Source organism: Piliocolobus tephrosceles, chromosome 2 (assembly GCF_002776525.5).
Source record: "Piliocolobus tephrosceles isolate RC106 chromosome 2, ASM277652v3, whole genome shotgun sequence".
In the NCBI taxonomy this organism is placed as follows: Eukaryota; Metazoa; Chordata; class Mammalia; order Primates; family Cercopithecidae; genus Piliocolobus; species Piliocolobus tephrosceles.
In genome coordinates, this window is record NC_045435.1 from 188,073,309 (window position 1) to 188,093,489 (window position 20,181).

Consider the following 20,181-nt stretch of genomic DNA (forward strand, 5'->3'; position numbering starts at 1 on the left):
TAAAAGTCACTGGGTTCTGAAATCATGCCCTCCTACCACCACTCTGCTTCCTCCTCCCACACCAAGGGGGTTTTCTTGTAAACCTCTCCCTTTGCCTCAAGTGCCAGGACAGCATCTGCTTGACTATCTCCAGTCTCACCATTGCACTAACTTGTCAGGCAGCCCATTCCACAGTCAAATGGCTCTCAATATTTTATTGTTCAGAGGTAAGGAGAACAATACCTTTGGTTGTAATATCTTCATTGTTTTCTCCCTAGCATTTTTGACCTCTTCAAATGTGTCTTGTCTTATGGTAACTCAGGAAACAAAATAATTAGCTTTTTAATTTTATGTAAAATATTCCTATTAATACCCTCCAAACTGCCATTGTCTTTTTTGTTCCAGTGTTCCAACACAGTTTCGTAATTTTTATCATTACATTTGCAGAGATTCTTATCTGTTACTGCCGACAAATCCATTTGTGTTTTGTACTCAATTACATATAATTAGTCTTCTCTTCATGAACAAAAGAACAGGTGTCTTTATCAATTCTGTGCAAGATGCTATGGTAAGGTTGGTTAGACCTAATGGTGTCTAGTGAACCAAACAACACATTTCTGACAGATGCTCATAGTAACAAGATTCTTTTTTCAAACAATCAACTGCTTCTACTCCTACACACACAAAGTAGAGAAAAGACATTTTAACAACTTAGAGGCTTCTAATTTTTCTATAAAAGAAATGAGTAGAATTTAAATCCTTCTTTGATATTTTTACTTCTAATCCCCACTCAGACAAAGTATCTGTAAAATTATTTATTTTTATTTGATATTCTTCATTAAAATATGTGGGGAGAGGGTCAGAAGAAAGCACATCAGTTGAAAAACTGATAACATTTTAATAGAAGCTATAGCTCTCTGTAAATAATATTCACAAGTGTTAATTTTCTGACGTTGATCATTATGTTGTTAGGTAAAATGATACCATTAGGAGAAGCTGGATAAAAAGTACAAAGGAATTCACTTTTATTACTTTGTAATTTTTCTGAAATCTTAAATGATATTTTAAGTTAAAAAATATGTGGGGCCGGTCGCAGTGACACATGGTTGTAATTCCAGCACTTTGGGAGGCCAAGGCAGGTGGATCACGAGGTCAGGAGATCAAGACCATCCTGGCTAACATGGTGAAACCCCATCTCTCCTAAAAATACAAAAAAATTAGCCAGGCGTGGTGCCACGTGCCTGTAGTCCCAGCTACTTGGGAGGCTGAGGCAGGAGAATCGCTCGAACCAGGGAGTCAGAGGTTGCAGTGAGCCAAGATCACGCCACTGTACTCCAGCCTGGTGACAGAGTGAGATTCCATCTCAAAAAAGTAAAATGTGGATAACAGTATTTTAGCCAGTGACCTACAGAAACTTTTGTACATATTGACAGAGACATTCATGCACCTAGTCATTCATTCACTCATTTTGTATTGAGTGCTTACTATGTGTTACAGACCATTCATTATAGGTTCTAATAGTGCATGAGGCATCAGTCAAAATCTTTTCACTCACGGAACATGCATTCTTCTGGGAAAGAAGATCAAAAATAAATAAACAGCAATAATACATATTTCAGAAAGTGGGATATGAAAATAGAGAGTTCCAAGGTGAGAAGTGTAATTTTTAGATGACTGTTAAAGAAGGCGTCTTCAACATCTATAAGACAGATCTTAGCAGCACTATTGGTAATGGCCTTAAAATAGAAACAATAATTATACACAAAAAGGAAAATGAATAAATATGTTTGTACACATTCATACAGTGGAATATTTTACAAAAATGAAAGAAATAAAACAAATAAATATATTACCATAGACAAACCTCGTAACCATAATGTTGGGGATTAAAGTACATAAAACATATTTATGATAATGTTCTAACTTACAAAATATTTTAAAATATGCAAAACAATGTTACGAATTAAAATTTTTTATTAAATTGCATATATATGAGATATACAAAATTCCAGGGAGTTATTATATCTGGTAATGAAGGAAAGCAAGATTCCATCAGGGATATCACAACAAGGAGGTTAAACTATATCGATATTTTTAATTAATTTTAAAAAAGCTAGTAGTAGGTATCCAGATAAACTTGTATTAATCTTTATATTTTGCACACCTAAATGATTTTAAAAGCAATTGATTAAAAAGTGTGTGTGGTAGTTTATCTTAATAAAATACTAGTTTAAATCTGTGAGTTCAGAGAATTTTTTAAAGTACATATTTGACACAATGCATGCCCTTTGGTGTGTGTGTATGTGTGTTTGTGTGTGGTAGGCATAATGACATTATGCTAAGATATATATATATATATATATAAAATATATATATATATGCATGAAGGAAGGCACAAATGTACACGTGGGTGTAGATTTACACTAGCAGTTAACCCAGCATCAACAAAGCAAGCACTGTCAATCATTTTCCTAGAAAGAATGCAGGCAGGATTTATCCTAGCTTGACCCCAAATCTGCACTTCCACATCCTTCTGTCTTTGCCCCATGATAAATGTCATGCATTTGCAAGATAGTTGGCTGGGTAAAGATAGCATTTTGTAGATTGAATATGGCTAACTGTCTTACTTAGGGATTGATTCTATCTTCATCAATTTATAATTTTTCATTTTTTTTTAAAGTTAGATGGATGGTGCTGACAGAGATGTTGATATATCATCACCATCTCCAGCCATCATATTTTATAGAAATAAAACCTGAGAACTAGTAATACCTTGGAGTTAGTGCAGATAAGTGACACAACTAAGTGGTTCCCTGGTTCTTGCATCTATATTTGCAGCCTCACTAAATCGACATTTAATGACAGATGCAATAAATGAAAATATACGGAGAGAAAACTATCCTGATTCTTCTACACTTAGCTGAAAGCTTTAATCATTTAAAGAATGCTTTCACAAAAACACGCCACCAATGCAAACCAAAATAAGTCAATCAACAACTTAGCAAAAAATCTGAGAGCAAGAAAACTGAAATGAAATTCTTTATAATAAGATCTTTTATCTATTGTAAATTATATTCTAAATGTGTGATATTAACTGAACAAAGAATAACTTAGAAAGGGTGGACAAGATCATTTTCATTCTTTAGGAACTTTAAATTTTTCCTCAAATATTTCTTAATAATTTCAAAGACATTTCACTATAAAATATCTAGCTTCCTACATTAGTTTATGCAGTTTAGTAGATTATCAGCCTGATCACAAAATTACATCCACCAGAATCACAACTTGTTTGGACAGATATCAATGAGTATTTACTGTGTGCTCAACACTAAAGATCTAGCAACGAAGACAGACAAACATTAGGAAACAATATGGCACCATACGTAATTTTAGAATGACACGAATTTGCCCTTAGGTATCTGTATATGATTATGCAAAATTTGAAAGACATGAGAGCTATCAATCTTGCCTCTGGAGCTTGTATTTGAAATTTTTCTAGACTGCAGATTCATTTTGTCATACTTTGATGATCGCATTTAATTTTTAAACTTGTCAACTCTAAAGTTAGATCACTTAAAAACTATATCCAGAGAAATTATTATTAATCTTTGAATGTTCAGCATTTTTATTTCCCCCCAAAAAATTTAAATTCCATTTTAGGTCTATCAGTCTTCATTATCTTCTTACTGTTATATATATATATTATATGTGCCATAGGTAATCATGATATTTAAATATATTTCCTTCTAAAATCAGCAATTTTGCCTTTAACATAAAATAACATATATGTATGTTTTATATATATATATATATATATATATATATATATATATATCACACACACATACACATATATACACACACACACACGTACTCAGTATTTACCTTAAGAGGTAATTTTTGTCTGTCAGAAATTGTGTTCTGAGAAATAAATAACTTATTCATTATTGAACTATAACTTGTTCATCTCTTGGTTCCGGGATTTAAATACCATCTTGTGTTGGAAGATGTGCTTGTATTGTTCCTAGGAGTGTGTATCATCATGCTGCCTAAAAACACCGTGATGGGACTATATTCTTGCCCACTGACCAAAGGAAATACCTTTAAGCCTCTTACCTTCTCTTACCTGCATCACCCCCTCCTATACTGTGTCTTTGCTGCAGGAAATCATAGCAAGAAGGATAAAGGAAAAGACACTAGCTTACTAATAGTTAAATAGTTTGAAAGGCATAGTTTGGTAAGGCAGCTTAGCAATGCTTTAAGTATAAGATACACTGGGCCCTACATTTGATTTGTAATCAGATTGTAAGAAGCTCATGTTTCTTACTGTAGTCGCTGTTTTCGTCCTTGGTCCCATCAATGGTGCCATCTGGGTGCATCTGCAGGAAATATCCCTGCTGGCTGAATAACCTTGTCACAATCCCTTTCAGCTGGGGTTCTGCAAAACAAAATAATTATTCAAATTTTTATTTGGCTTATACAAATGCACACTTACAAATTGTTAAAAACATCCTGTAAGTAAATACGTAAATGCCAATAGCTTAAATATTGAATTATGTATTTGGGAGTTGGGCATTTCAGTAACATATCTATGCTTTTTATTCCATCTAGAGGTAGAGCTTTAACACTTTTAGCAGTAAACTAAATGCAAATAAAGAAAAGCAAATTATGATTAGGAAAATACCGAGACATGCTAAAAAGTGAATTATTTTCCTCCTTTGTACATCTGGTGTCTGACTGCAAGATTTCACCAACATTATAGCCCCATTCCAGAATTATTGCTTAGGCCAAATGCCTCTGTAATTTCTAAGTTTCTAGTAGTCATAACCAGGTTCATAAGATGTCTATTTCTGCAGGATGTCAGCTCTCCATCAGAACCTCCTGGGTTTTGAATTTGTGATCAAGTTCAGCCAGAAAGAATAGTTTGGATGAGAAGAACCACAGGCAACAGCAAAACTTCCACGGCCATGAGATGTCACTGGGAAGTATGTGGAAATGCAAATTTCACCTTCACTACATACTTCTTCAGAGAGGAGCCTCAGTGTCCCAAAGTTCATTTCTCCAGTACAAAAAAAAAAAAAAAAAAAATCAAGTCACACATATTTCTCTACGTATTTCAAACCCGAATTGCTCAACGTTTAAAAACCCTCTAAACACAAACACTTTCAAACTAACCTCTGTATAACACATTTGAATTTTTGTGCATCAGCTAATATAAATATTTAAAGCTTTCTCATTGCAGTGCTGGCTGCCAGCAACAATCTAATTTCCACCGCATCACCATTTTTGTCTCTATTGTTGAGCAAAAATGAATTATTCTAGGGCACTTATAGCCCTAATTATTTCATTAAAATGAGGAGAAAAAGAAAAATGCTGCTTCTAGAGATAAAAATTGAGGCAAAGATGAAATCATGTGATTGCTGAAGTAGCAACATGGTATCCTCAGAAGGACAATCGCTGAATTTAAGCTAGTCAACTTCATTCTTCATCCATTTATTCACCTAATCTTTACCAAGAATGTCTTTTTTCTGCCCAGCAATATGGCAGGCACTGTGTGTTACACTGAATGCATTTATTGATGTTTAGGTCTAAAAGAGAATTCTAGTTAAACATTTAATGTGATTAATTCTTTGAGAATTGGCCTACACCCTGTAACAAGTGTCTGTCATTGGGACTTTTCCACATGTGACTCGATCACATTCACATTATTTGGGAATATGGGGCAATGCCTCTATCAACACATCTTTTTCACAGCAGTCCTAAGAAGCAAAAGACATGTCAAAGAAATTGGGAATGAGGAAGTAGGCTGATGAGCAAAGAACGGAACTGGAAATTAGGCATTCTAATTAATAGGTAGGTATTGTCTTTATGAGTTAAATAAATTCAATTTTTTAAATTTGTGAATTTCAATGTCCTCATCAATAAAAATCTCGAAGTTAAACTGAATGATTGTTTGTTCCTTCATGTGAGTCTCTATTCACTCTGAGCACAGTAGAATCCTCTGCCTTGAATGCTGGCAGAAATAGAAGAATGGATTTGTCTTCAATGCACTTCCTCCATAGGCTCATCTAATCCCACAACTATGGACAAGTTGGGGAAACACATGGCTAGCTAACGCTGCAAACAACTCTCTCTTTTTTTTGGAAAAAAAAATTATATTTTAAGTTCTAGGATACATGAGCGCAATGTGCAGGTTTGTTACATATGTATACATGTGCTTTGTTGGCTTGCTGCACCCATTAATTCGTCATTTACATTAGGTATGTCTCCTAACGCTATCCTTCCCGCCTCCCACCACCCCACAACAGGCCCTGGTGTGTGATGTTCCCCTTCCTGTGTCCAAGCGTTCTCATTGTTCAATTCCCATGTATGAATGAGAACATGCAGTGTTTGGTTTTCTGTCCTTGTGACAGTTGCCGCAAACAGCTCTCTGTGTGCCTCTGCCTTTGGCTGCCTGGCTGACACGCAGCTTCTGATGTGGTAGACTCACCTATAGATTTGAACCTCAAATGCTGTGTGGCCCTGAGCAACTCATCTAACTAACATCTGAGTTTCAAGTTTTTGTACCTATAGAGTAAGATTTTTAAAACGTGCTACTCTATAATCATTGCAAATTTCAAATGAATAATGACAAAGTACGAACTAGAAAACCCATAAAATATACATCCTAATGAAAGTCTAATGTTTCAACTATGAAAATCAAGGACACGGTATAAGGGAGGTAAAAGAAGCATTCTGAGAAAAGAATATGTCTCCAGCTTCTGCTTTAGTAAAATATTAACTGAGTTTGTAAAGCCACTAAAGTAAACAGTGGGCTAAAAGTACAGGATAGAAAACGATAGAAGGGAGGAAGAGGACAACTGTCTTACAATTCATACTTTATTTCTAATAAGCTTGATAAAGTCACTTTAAGAAGTCATGTTTTTATTGGTAATGAGATGCATGGCAGTTTAGTCATTAAAACCTGTAAATGATTGTTTGTTTTCTTCGTGCTCCTCTTTCCGTACCTGTAATTAAACACTTCTTTAGCCTTGGTGGAGCCATCCCCTGTTGGAGCCTTGGTAATTCAGGTTGGGAACTCCTGCTCAGGATAATGAGCATCAGACTCTGAGCACCCATCTCTGAGAGCAGTGCCAGAACAAGCCCACGAGGAAGTGAATCACAGTGATGTGATGTCACCAAGGAGCAAGTGACCAGTTCTGTCTGAAGGTTGGGATAAGACACTTCATCTGCCACTTAAAGAATGAGTAGGACTGCGATAGGCAAGGAAACCAGAGGAAAGGCATTCCACACAAAACATGACAACTCTGGGCATGATGCAGCCTGGTATAGACAGAATAGAAAAAAGGGTTCTCAAATGCAGACATGCAAGTAAGTGCCTGTTCTCAACAAATATTCATAACACAGCAGTGACACTAAGACAAATAGGGCCAATGGAATAGGTTTTCTATGCACCTAATTTTTTTTCAGTTTATATGACTCCTTGATTTTAAAATTATGCTCTTCCATTACTATTTTTCTTTTTTTAATGAAATGATGGCTATATTATTAGATGGTAGGGGAAGAATGGTTGGTTTGTTCCCTTTTGTGCTCTAAAGTGGTGTGGCAAATACTGCAAGCACTTCACTGAAATCCATTTCCTCTTTTTCTGGGCACCCAGCTAGACCATATGTCCTAGCCTCCCTTGCAGTTGGGTTTGGCAGATGAATGAGTGTCATATGGAATGTAAGTGGAAGTGATGTGTGCCATTTTCAGGCCAAGGTTTTTAAAAGCAAACATTCTCCTCCACATTCTCTTTTCCTTAACACCGGCCAGATTAAGATAACATAACCCTGGGGGCTACAGAAGCAACAGAAGGGAAGAACGTTGGGTCCCTGAATAACAGGTAAAGAAAAGATGACAGCCATTGAAATACCTCCCTTGGGCGGTGAACTGAATAAGAAATAAACTTCCATTGGCTGCGTGTAACGGGCTTTGAACCTCCTGCCAAAAAATACAATACGGAAAGGGAAGGAGGCAGTAATATTACGGTGGAGAAACCTAACAAAGCACTACCTCAGTCAGGTGATCAAGGTTAATATCATCAATTATAAAACATGCTGATAGTATGTACTCTTGAGATTATGTGATGAGAATAGCACTTTACCTCTATCATCTTCCTCCAAAATACCCACAACCTCAGTCTCATTATGAGAAAAAAAAATGAGACAAATGCCAATTAAAGAATGTTCTACAAAATACTTGACCAATACTCCTCAAAATGGACTGTTCATAACACAAAGAAAGGATAAATGCTTGAGGTGAGAGATAACCTGTTTGCCATGATGTGATTACTACGCATCGTATGCCTGCATCAAAATATCACGTGTACCCTACAAATATATACACCCACCATGTACCCATAAAAGTTAAAAGTAAAAAAAAAAAAAAAAAAAAACTATCAATGTCATTGAAAAAAACGAGCGTCTAGGAAAAAGTCATAGATAAAAGGAGTCTAAAAAGACATAACAACTAAATGTAATAGGGTATTCTGAATGAGATCCTAGACTGAAAAAGAACATTATGTAAAAATGAAGGAAATCTGAATAAAGTATGGATTTTAGTTAAAAATACTGTAATGATATAGATTCTTAATTGTGACAAATATTGTACATTAATGTAAGCTGTTACTATGGGAAATTGGATATAGGGTATATAGGAACTCTGTATTATCTTCACATCTTTATAAATTAAAAAAATTCTGAAATAATAGGTTTATTAAAAATACTAAGTACAGCCAGAAAAGCAAGTTATACATGTTTTCCTCAAAGAGGCTGAGTGATAAAGAAGGTAAAGGATGGGACCTCGGGTTCAATACTGCTTCCCATCAGGATGACATGGCAATTTCAGCAGAAGGTTTGAATTCAGAGCCACTCAGAAAAGCTGACACATGCCAGAGCTATCTAGACGTTCGTGCCAGCTTGACAGTCCGTCTAGTGATATGGAGTATTTCCTAGGTACACGATGGAAACCCAGAACAGAGACAGAGCCAAGGGGTCCCAGTCACACATCTCAGGATGAATATTCAATTACAGGAAATAGGATGAATTTTAGACGTGGAAAGGATCGACACTCTCCTTCATTAGCTTCAAAGGTAAAAACAAAAACTCTGGCTCGGAGAGACAGTGTTTTACCCAAGGTCACACAGCTAACACACTGATGAGTTCAGACAAGAACTCAGTTCCTATAAACGGAATGGACATCATCCTTTCCTTTCCAAAGAGCAAAATTCTTACCTTACTAAAACAGGGTTGGGGAGCAAGAAGGGAGAAGAGAGGAGAGAATAAGGAGTGGAGAGTATCTAGCTGTGCATCAGTTATTAAAGTATGGGCTGATAGAGAAGCAGTTATGGAAAACTGTGCAAGAAATATGTGTATATATAACCTTTGATACTAAAATCTTCTAGGGCCAGCATATTCACATATACCCAAACTTTAGAGAAAGATTCTACATATAAACTCCAATCTAAAATGAAAACTATTATAACACTAAGGAAAATTACGTAATGGAGGCCATATCTAGAGAATTAATAGTACTTTTAACAACAATGGCCATATTTTGAACCCATCTCCTTCGTGGCAGGTACGCTTCTGATCATTTTACTACGGTTTTATTTATTATGCATAACAACTGGCTGTATGAGGTACTTTTTTCTCATTTTTCAGTTTCTTTGAGATTCCAGGAAGCTGCATCACTTTTACCCAAAGTCACAGCCACTCTCTAGCACTGTTCAGTGACTTTAAAAAGAATACTGGCAAAATTGGAACATGTCCAGAGGAAAGGGAGCCAAATAAAGAGGGTATAAATGACTGTCGTACGAAGAATGGCTGAATTAACAGCGGCTGTGCAGCCTAGAAAAGGGGGGATTTGGAGGAATGTGAGAGCCTAGAAGAGGGAGGATCTGGAGAGCTGTCTCCACATTCTTGAAAACCCAAAGAAATAAGAAGCAGTCAATTTGTTCTGAGTGGCTCCGCAGAGATAGACGTCCGGCCAATGGGTGAAAGTTACCAGGTATGCAGATAAAAAAGAACTGTTAATCGTATTCAAAGAGAGAACAGGTTGTCTAAGGAAGGAGTGAGTTTTCTATCACTGGATATAACCAGAAAGAAGCAGAAAAACTACAGGTCAGAGCAGCTGTGAAGGACGTGGATGTCTCCAGAGGCTGAGACACTCTGAGTGAGAATGAAAGATCCTTTCTAACCCTGGTGTCCTGGAAAGCTTTGGGATAAGCCGGATGGTCCACTAAATACAATTTCACTTTTCTGTTTCGTTAGTTGGTGCGTAAGACAGGGAATTAAAAACAAGGTTTACCAGGCACCCAGAAAATGCAATCTTCTTTATAAATGTTAAACATGGATTGTGGAGTAGTTTGATGGGTTCTTTTAATCAGTCTCTTTGGGTTTACAAATGAGCCTTCTGTATTAACATTTAATGTCCACTTGATGGAACTGAGATTGAGAAGCTGTTAAATGCGATTCTTGTCAAGTGCTTCCGGGGCATTACGTTGATGCAGACTTCAAAATTAGATTATTAGGGTTAGAAAATGTTCATAAGCAAATATATTTCTGACCAATCATGACTAAAGGGTATAGACTAGGGCATATTTACATACCATAAATCAAAGTCTCCGACAAATCAGAAATGAGCTACAGTAAGCATTTGAAAAGGGATAGAACTTACCTGGACTTCTGAACACACTCAAAAACTGCAACTCTACTGAGCTACGGGGATTCATTAAAAATATATGCTATTTAGTAAAGGAGAAGTAGGCCTCAGGCCCCTCATTCACTCAAGAGACTGCATGAACAGACCTAGAGGAACACGTTCCAGAACTGAAAGGCTAAGGTTGAAGACGTGTCACTGTAGCCTGGCATAATCTGCTCTGTGGAGTAAAATGAGTCAGGTCCTGTCCGTCATCTTCAATCTCCCCATCGGCCAAATGAAGATGAGAGACGCCATGAGCAGCTACCGACCTGAGGGCCATGAATCAACCCCAAAAGTGCTAATATTCCAAGAGGATTCTGTAACTAAGTGCATATCTATTTTCTTTATCAACAGACACTAATGGCACATTTTTATTTTTAAAAAATGAATATTTATTAAGCAGCAGCCTTTGTGACAGTTATTCTTCTGGCAAAAGGGATAATCAGTGCATGCTAGTACACCACCTCTCCCCCACCTCCCTCCCCTACCAGAAAAACAGAGCAGAAAAGAAAATCCAAAACTGGATGTCCATGGGGTGATTTCCACAGTGCACATACTTCAACTATGACTGATTTAAAACTACTACTTGACATCACTGAACACAGACGTGAAGCTGGAAAGAGGTGAGCACCATCAGCTCAGCTCACCACTGAATATAACAGAGGTTAAAACATAAAGCGTGCATTCTAGTAGGAAGATGGAAAATAAACATATAAAGTATATAATAAAATGTTAGTATAAGTGCTATGATGAAAATTAAAGCAATAAAAAAGGACAGAGCATGCAAGGGATGGATGTGCTATTGTGGACGGAACGAATAGAAGATAACATCACAGTGGCCTAAAGAAAGAGAGGAAGGAAACCATTAAGGATATCTAACAGAAATGCATTCCAGGAGCAGGGAGCAGCAAGTGAAAAGCAATCCTAATAATTGAAAAGATTAATAACCAACAGATTAGAGGCTCTCTGAAGATCCTTCCTCTATGCCAAGAGTCCACAAACTGTAGCCCTGTGGTTGCCAATTTGGTTAATAAAGTTTTATTAGAGCATGGCCATGCCCATTCACTCATGCATTGCCTCTGGCTGCTTTCAAGCTACAACAAAGGTGAGTAGTTGCAACAGATACCCTATACCCTGCAAAGACTGAAATCTTTACTAACAGACCCTTTAATGAGAAAGTCCGCCAGCCCTTTCTCTACTTGCTTTCTCTTGCTTCTGTAGATGCCTCTGCCTGAAATGCACAACCCCTGCCTTCCTCCTCTGCCCAGGGGTCCTCCAGAGCCTTCTAAGCACTGCTTTCTTCCACAGGGTCTTCCCTGACACCGTGAGGCAAAATTAATCACTTCCTCTTCAGAGCTCCGTTGTGCACAGGTTAGGAGAGCTGTGCACTATTTTAGAGGTGCTTGTTTACCCCCCTGTCTCTGCTGCTGAACTACGAACTTCTCAGGGCAGAGACCTTATTCAGCAACTCTATCCCAGCACCGAACACAGTGCCAGGCACAAGGTAGATGAGGAGTGACTGCATGCTGAAGGAACGAACATTTTCCTTTGTCACCTGTGACTTTCAAAGGAGTTTCTCATTTGTGCAAAGAGCTAGCTGCTTATAGCCTTTTAATATAATGCCTCTGGCCTCTAGTGCGTTTCTTCCAATTTTGTCCTGCACACTGAACACAGTCTGACAAGCACAGCAGCCTCCCCCATAAACTGCACAGTCTCCACAGCCCTGAGTTGCCTCACATTTCAACAGGAATTGAATGACCTTGAGACAGACAATCCTGAACCTTCATGCTGTCTCAAAGCTAAATGGAAAGAAAAAAACCTGCATTTTTGGAGTTTCCTCTTCACCAAAGCAGTTTGAGCTGTGGAAGACAGGAGACGGAGGGCAGGAAAACCGAGCTAAGATGTGAAATGCCAATAGGGACAAGGTTTTTGTACTGAGTCAATTTTATTCCTCATAGCATTAGCCCCCTTCCTCCTAGATTCTTCTCTGTAATATGCTCATGAAAATTTAAAATAGCTCCAGCACCATTTATTGACTTCCGATAGGCACTAGGTGCTGGGTACAAAGATGAGTAAGATGCAATTCCTGCCTTGAAGGCACCCACGGCCTCATCAGGGAGACACATACACAACTAATCATTATTTCAGTGAACATGAAAAGTGCTGTCATAAATGAACAAACAAAATGCCATGGAATCACAGAATGGGGATGCTAATTTTACCTGGGATGGCAGGTTCTGGGACAAGCAGCAGTTGAAAAAAGCTTTAAAGATGAAGCACCATTTTATAGTTAGCCTAGAATAGGCAGGAGGATTTTGCTTTGAGCAGCACCAGCAGGAGCAAGGGCACAGACGGACACATGTGCTTAGCATGTGCAAGGACCATGCATGTAGATGGGTGTGGTCAGGGTGAAGGAAATACGGGGGTGCAGGCAGGGGCTAGAGGCGACAGCAGAAAAGAAGCAGGGTCCAGGACACTTGAGGATCCTTAAGCAAAGCTAATAACAAGTTTTAGTTTATTCCTTAAATCAATGATCTCCAAACTTTTCTAATTACACATCTCTGTCAGTAAAATATTTTAAACCTACAGCCTCGATATATGTACATGTATAATTTATGCCACGTGTATGTGCCACTCTGTAAATTTTGTGTATAATATACATCAAAATAGGAATTTTAAAATGGGATCAATGATAAACACAAACAAAAGTTGTCATTGCCAGGCATAGTGGTGCACACCTGCAGTCCTAGCTGCTGGGGAGGCTGAGGTGGGAGGATCGCTTGAGCCCGGAAGTTCAAGGCTGCGGTGAGCTATGATTGCATCAGTGTACTCCAGCCTGGGAGACAGAGTGAGAACCTGTATCTAAAAAAAGTTGTCATAGTTTTTTTTCATATGCCAATGGCTGTCATGCCCCACATGCTTCAGAGGCCAATGCATTAAGCAATCGGAAAATTGGGAAGGATTTTAAGTCAGGGGCTAAAATTATGAGGGTAGTATTTTAGAAAGTCAAAGTGGGGGACAATAGTGAAGGCTGAGTTAGAATGGGTGATATTGCGGTTATGAGAGCCAGTTACGGAGCTATTCCATATAATAAGGGCCTTACGTGGGCAGTGGCAATGGGGACGGAAAAAGCTGCCAGCCAGAGGACTGACTATGCTTGGTGTGCTAATGTTTCAGCCACCTTAAGAATGAAAGTCTCATTTCAGTTGTAAATCCAAATCCCAAATCCGAATCCAAATCAATCATTATCTTCCTAAGGGAGCACTATTTAAATGTAGAATATTAATGAAGGTGTGGGTGAAGAAAGCTCAACGCAGGCATTCCCATGAAGCCAAATACCTTCTTGCCTTTTAAGAATCTCTGTTCATGGAGGGGGTTTGACCCTGGTCAACTTCACTGGATTACAACTCCCTGGTCTTTCTCAAATGATCACCCAGAGAAGTAGACCTGGAATGAATAATGTGGCTTTCCAGGCAGCTCAAAGAATGAAGACCACAAGACACTTCAAACACGAAGATAATCCTAAAATCTTAAGATTTCAGAGCCAGACAAGCCATTCAACATAATCGAATTCAAGGCTCATGTTACATGTGAAGAAACAAAACACCAGGGAGAGGGGAAATTCGCATGGCAGCGCATCTTCCAATCCCTGGAGTCAGAGTTCTTTAGTATACCGGGATCTTCCAGTTCTGTGCCTCCCAGAGGTTTCCTGATCTGATCCCAAACTAGCTGCATGGTATCCAGAAAGCTATTTCATTTCTTCATGCATAGCCATACTTTGCTTCTTGTGAAATTGTTTAGATGACTAAGACCCACTCAACTAAAGGCTGTTCTAAGAAATTAGGAATACACATTATAGTGTGCCCTATGACTAGGACGCCATGCTCATATGGTAGATTTAACTTTCAGACAGAATTAATGTAGATAGGAAAATCCATGGTTACTTAAGCAGTAGCAACAGGCAAATCCTCCTGAGTTTCACTCACAGAAAGGAAATGCCAAGGAGTTAACAAATGCCAGGCATTTTATGTGGATTATCTCTGAATTTTCATTGAAATAATTTAAGGCAGGTGCTATCCTTGGACTTTTTTTCATATAATATTAGGGGACTGAGGCTTACACAGGTTACTTTTTTTTTTTTTTGAGATGGAGTCTCGCTCTGTCGCCCAGGCTGGAGTGCAGTGGCCGGATCTCAGCTCACTACAAGCTCCGCCTCCCGGGTTTACGCCATTCTCCCGCCTCAGCCTCCCGAGTAGCTGGGACTACAGGCGCCGGCCACCTCGCCCGGCTAGTTTTTTGTATTTTTAGTAGAGACGGGGTTTCACCGTGTTAGCCAGGATGGTCTCGATCTCCTGACCTCGTGATCCGCCCGTCTCGGCCTCCCAAAGTGCTGGGATTACAGGCTTGAGCCACCGCGCCCGGCCTACACAGGTTAAATCACTAGTGCTAAATGACAGAGTTAATCCATGCCAGAGCCAGGGTGGAAGTTTTTTGCTTTACACCTCATTGTTAATCATCAATTGTCTTTTGAAGAACTCTAACGTGCTAATACTTCTTTAACTATGATCAGCCCACAAACCTTGTGGAAATCGATAAAGCCAGGGGCCAGGAATAAAAAGCAAACACTAAACTGGAGTTGCAAACATAGCTTTTGGCCTCCTGTCACAAAAAAGTGGCAGGGATGTAGACACTTCTATGCACACAGAAAGTCTTCTGTAATAAAAGCATCCTCATTTGGCATAGAAAAATCTTCTCAGTTGGTCTCTTTTTTCATAGACACATCTTTTGGCACCAGAAATAAATGAACAGGACACATTATTTGGGCGAGCACAGGCATGACAGTTCCCTGACATCAGGGGAGCTGCACAAATGTTGGACTTGTCCTGAAACTGCCTTGGATATCAGAGGAGATCTGTTTACCCAGGTTGGCAAGCCTGAGGAATTCCCTCATGCACCCCAAATGTAAATTACCTGCAAGTATATTATTATTGTTGTTAAAATGCGATTTTTGTCTATCATCTTTTCATACCATCACAAAAAAAAAAAGGGCTTTGCTTTTGCAGGGTCAACCAGAGTGAGTTCTAGTGGTGTAATAATACTTCTGGCAAAAGAGCAGTTGAGAGTTCCAAGAACATATCCATCAGCCTTGACCGTGGCAAGCTCAGGCACTGTGGTGCAGCGGCATATGCAGGGCAGTGGGATCCAGACATTTGGGGTCTAATTCCAATTGTTTGCTCCTCTCCTTCCCCACTGCCTCCACCTTTGTTCAGGCCATCAAGTGCTCCGGGCTAGATTCCACTAATAGCCTCCTCACTAATACTCTTTCCCTTCCAAACCACACTACAGTCAAGGTAATATTTTACAATATAAATTGGATCATGCCACTCTTCTGCTGAAATGCTTTAGCAGCTTCCCATTTCATTTACAATAAAACGTCAGACCCTTAGCATGGCCGGGAGAGCTTTGCACCATCTGGCTCCTGCCTACAGTTCCATCACCCTCTCACTTTACTCTCTCCCTGGCTCACTAAGCTCCAGACACATGTGCCCTCTTTCTGTTCAGACCTCGGGATTTTTGCACATGTATTTTCCTCTGCCTGGATTGATTTCTTCCTGAAATAAATTCAAGTCACTGCATAAATACAGTTTCATAGAGGTCTTGTCTAGGCCTCCAACCGAAATCTGACTCCACATTTGTATAGATACTATCTGGCAGCACACTGTTGTTTTGTTTGTTTCCTCCCTTCATTGCATGTAGTCCAATTTGTAACTAGATAGCTATTTCTCTTTGTTGTTTACTATCTATTTCCCACTCTAGACTGTAGCATCCCTGAGGGTGAGGCCATGTAACTTGTATTTATTACAAAATACCTAGTTCTTAGCATACTGCCTAGTAACACATAGGAAGCAAACATAGTTTTTTTTTCCAGTGACCTAGTTTCTTCTCTCTGGGCTTCAGGTTTCATCTATAAAACGACTGTATTGGAAGAGTTCAGTGGCTCTAAGTCTAGGTCCCAGAAACCTGAGGGACTCTCAGGTCAAAACAGATACTTACAAGCTATTTTTAATAAGTTAGAATTAAAAATGGAGAAAATATTTTTAATAGATACATCTCTTACCACTGTCAATCAATGAAGATTATTAAAATTTCAATTAAATTATAATCTAGACAAACTATACTAATACAATTAATTTATTACTTGATAGTACATCACACGAAAGAGCACTGAAAATATTTATCAAATGTGGATAACCCACACACTGTAAATATGTAAACATGGGTTGGGTGCTATAACTCATTCATTTTGGGAGGCTCTTAGGGACAAGTGAAACAGGTATACGGAACTGCCACTGTGACTGATAATGATGGACTGTGACATAGAGGCTAAGATCTCATAAATAAAGAAACTAGTGTTTTCAGACAAAGTGCTAGGACAATACTTTCAAGGGTGGCTGATCTGATTGTAGATACACATGACCAAAAGTCTACTTCTCTCATGGCCGACTCTAAGAAGCATATTTCAGGATTCAGTACAGCAAGGACTGATCTAGTCATAGCTAAGGATTCTCTCAAACCTTATGGAGAAGGCCAGCTTGACTTTAACACCTATAATCTATTTTAAAAATTGAAACAGTTTCCCATTAACATGTCACACGTTGTCACATGTTGTATGAAGAAAAGGCATGATTTGTCAACAAATAATTTTTAAAGGGCACATGTTTGGGAGAACAACTAAACATTAAAATGTATGTTGAATTTTGTCTATGTGTTACAGAATCAAAAATACAAAAACATTGGGTTTTTTGTTTGGGGCTTCAAAATCTTGCACTTTGTTTTATAAAAACTGGTTTAATTTTAGAATCTCTGTGTTTTCTTTCTAGTGACCACACAAGATTAAAAAATTGAAACTGTTCCCAAGTATGTATCCACACATAATCCATTCCGTCCATCGATCACCTCTGTAGTCATAAATGGAAAAACAAATTAGATACAATGTTCATAAGATTTTCTTCTTTAACTCTGATACTGAGGCTCTAAAAACATCTATTTGTAGCACATACGAATTTTTGTTAGTAAATTTAATTTGCTTTGATGAAGATTATCTTGATTATGATTTGAAGATTTATTATAATTTTACCTATCCATTAACAGTTTTATTAATTTGAATTACCTTTTCAACATGAAATATTTCAAACATGCAGAAAACAGAAAAATAATAATAACCTTTAATAGTGCTTACCATGAGCCAGGGACTCAAATGATTTCTATGTCTAGTACTTACTCATTCCATCTTTGCATTAGCTCTATGAAGTTCATATTTTTTTCTCTCATTTTATAGGTGCTAATACTAAGGTGTAAGTGAAGTGAGTGCCCAATGCCTCGCCCATATTTCGTAAGTAGAAGGGCCGTAAGGGTTTGAGCACAGGCAGCCTGGCTCCAGAACCCACAGAACAGCTTATCTTCTCACTGCCTCTCAAATACCATGTACTCATCACCCATATTTAACAAATACTAGCATTTTCCATAATTGCCTCAAATCGTTTTATAGAATCAAACCATTACAATCACCTCTTTAATTCCATTCCGTTATTTTGCTAGCGAGATGCAACCGTATTTCTGAATTTGGGAGGTAGCATTCCTATTCACATTTTTGTGCCTGTACTCCCTCTGTAAATATCCACAAAAAGTACCTACTGCGTTTTGTGCACTGTGCATTTTAACATAAAAATGTGCCATGTATATTATCAAGCAATTTGATTATCTCATTCAACATTGCATTAATACCATATATTTGGATTTTGAATTTTCATCTGATTTGAAATTCCCATAATAAATGATTATAATCATTTTGCCTTAACTTTAATTTTCTGATTTAGCTGTTTTTATTTCTATCATCTTAGTTTGTGGTTTTTATTTATTACGCATTTCTTTGCTTCTTTATTTTATCCTTACGTTCCTTCAATTAGATTGATTTAGTCTCCCTTATACTCCCTCCAATTTTTCCCTTTATCTTGAATTGGAAATTACAGTTCTGTTTCTATTATTTTAGAGTAATCCTTACACATCTAAATAAATTTGTAGTTTAACAAAATCCAAATTTAACTGTTAATTACTAAGCTTTTATCAAATAATGCAAATGGCTAAAAACTCAAATCCACATATTTCTATTACTGTCTAGTATTTTAGTTCTATTTCCTTTTTAAACCCATGAAATGCTCGTCATAAGATTTTTTTCATTTATTATGATAGATTTACACACATGTTTACCATCTTTTTCACTCACCATTGTAACCCCTCATTCCCCCTAGACTCAAGCCCCTCTTTGTGAACCAATAAGGAACCAATCTATTAAAGTGTAAAAATGTTCCAGTGTTTGGCATTACATTTGTTTATTTCTTCCTCTCTTTTTTTGTTTGTAATTAACTGGACACATAACATCAAAAAGATGCTTATTTTCCCTCAGTACTCTGAAAAAAATTTCATCATCTTCTAGCAACTATTGTTGCTGACAAGTCTGCAATCTATCTTTCATTTGTAGTTAATCTGTCTCTTCTCTCTGACTTCTTTTAAAATATTGTATCTTCATCATTATGTGATTTTATAATATTACTATAATATTCCCAGGTGTGGACTGTTTTAAGAATCCACATGATAAGAAAAGTCCATATGAATTTTTGTGTTTTGCAAATTCTCTATCTTAATCGCTTTGATTATAGATGATCTGGTATTGTACCTTTTCTCCTTTCCCAGGACTTCTTTGAAATGCATGTTAGAGCTTCTCTATATATACTTCCTATCTCTTAAAATCTCATTCAATGTTTTTCATCTATTAATCTCTCAGAAGAATCGATTTGTTTGCTTTCATTTCCAATTCAATCATTTTCTCTTCTATTATTTAGCGCCTATTTTTGAACACACACATAAGCTTTCTTTCTTACTACTGTAATTGCTATATAATTATTATTATTTATTTAATTTTATTTATTTATTTATTTATTTATTTGAGACAGAGTTTCACTCTTGTTGCCCAGGCTAGAGTGCAATGGCGTGATCTTGGCTGACTACAACCTCCGCCTCCCAGGTTCAAACAATTCTCCTACCTCAGCCTCCCAAGTAGCTGGGATTATAGGCACGCGCCACCACGCCCAGCTAATTTTGTATTTTTAGTAGAGACGGGGTTGTTCCATGTTGGTCAGGCTGGTCTCAAACTCCCGGCCTCAGGGGATCCGCCCATCTTGGCCACCCAAAGTGCTGGGATGACAGGCGTGAGCCACTATGCCTGGCTGCTATATAATTATTTTCTTTAAAATTCACCTTTTTTTCTATACTGCCCTTTTCCTGTCTTGTGATTTCTGCTTCATTTAATTAATAAACATTTTAAATACTATTTTTAAAATTCATTTTAGATTCATCTTAATATCTACAACTCTGGGGTATGAATTACGCAATTTGTTGTGC

General features: G+C 37.7%; 1 protein-coding gene across 4 annotated transcripts in view; it reads right to left on the reverse strand.

Annotated features, from left to right (window-relative positions):
• Positions 1-20,181, reverse strand: part of FGF12 (fibroblast growth factor 12) — a 595,999-nt gene that overhangs the window by 204,049 nt on the left and 371,769 nt on the right. For all 4 annotated transcript variants that reach the window (XM_023214752.3, XM_031935277.1, XM_023214751.3 and 1 more), the window contains one exon: positions 4,307-4,417. In XM_023214752.3, coding sequence (XP_023070520.1) covers positions 4,307-4,417 — 111 coding nt within the window. The remainder of the gene's footprint in view (positions 1-4,306; positions 4,418-20,181) is intronic.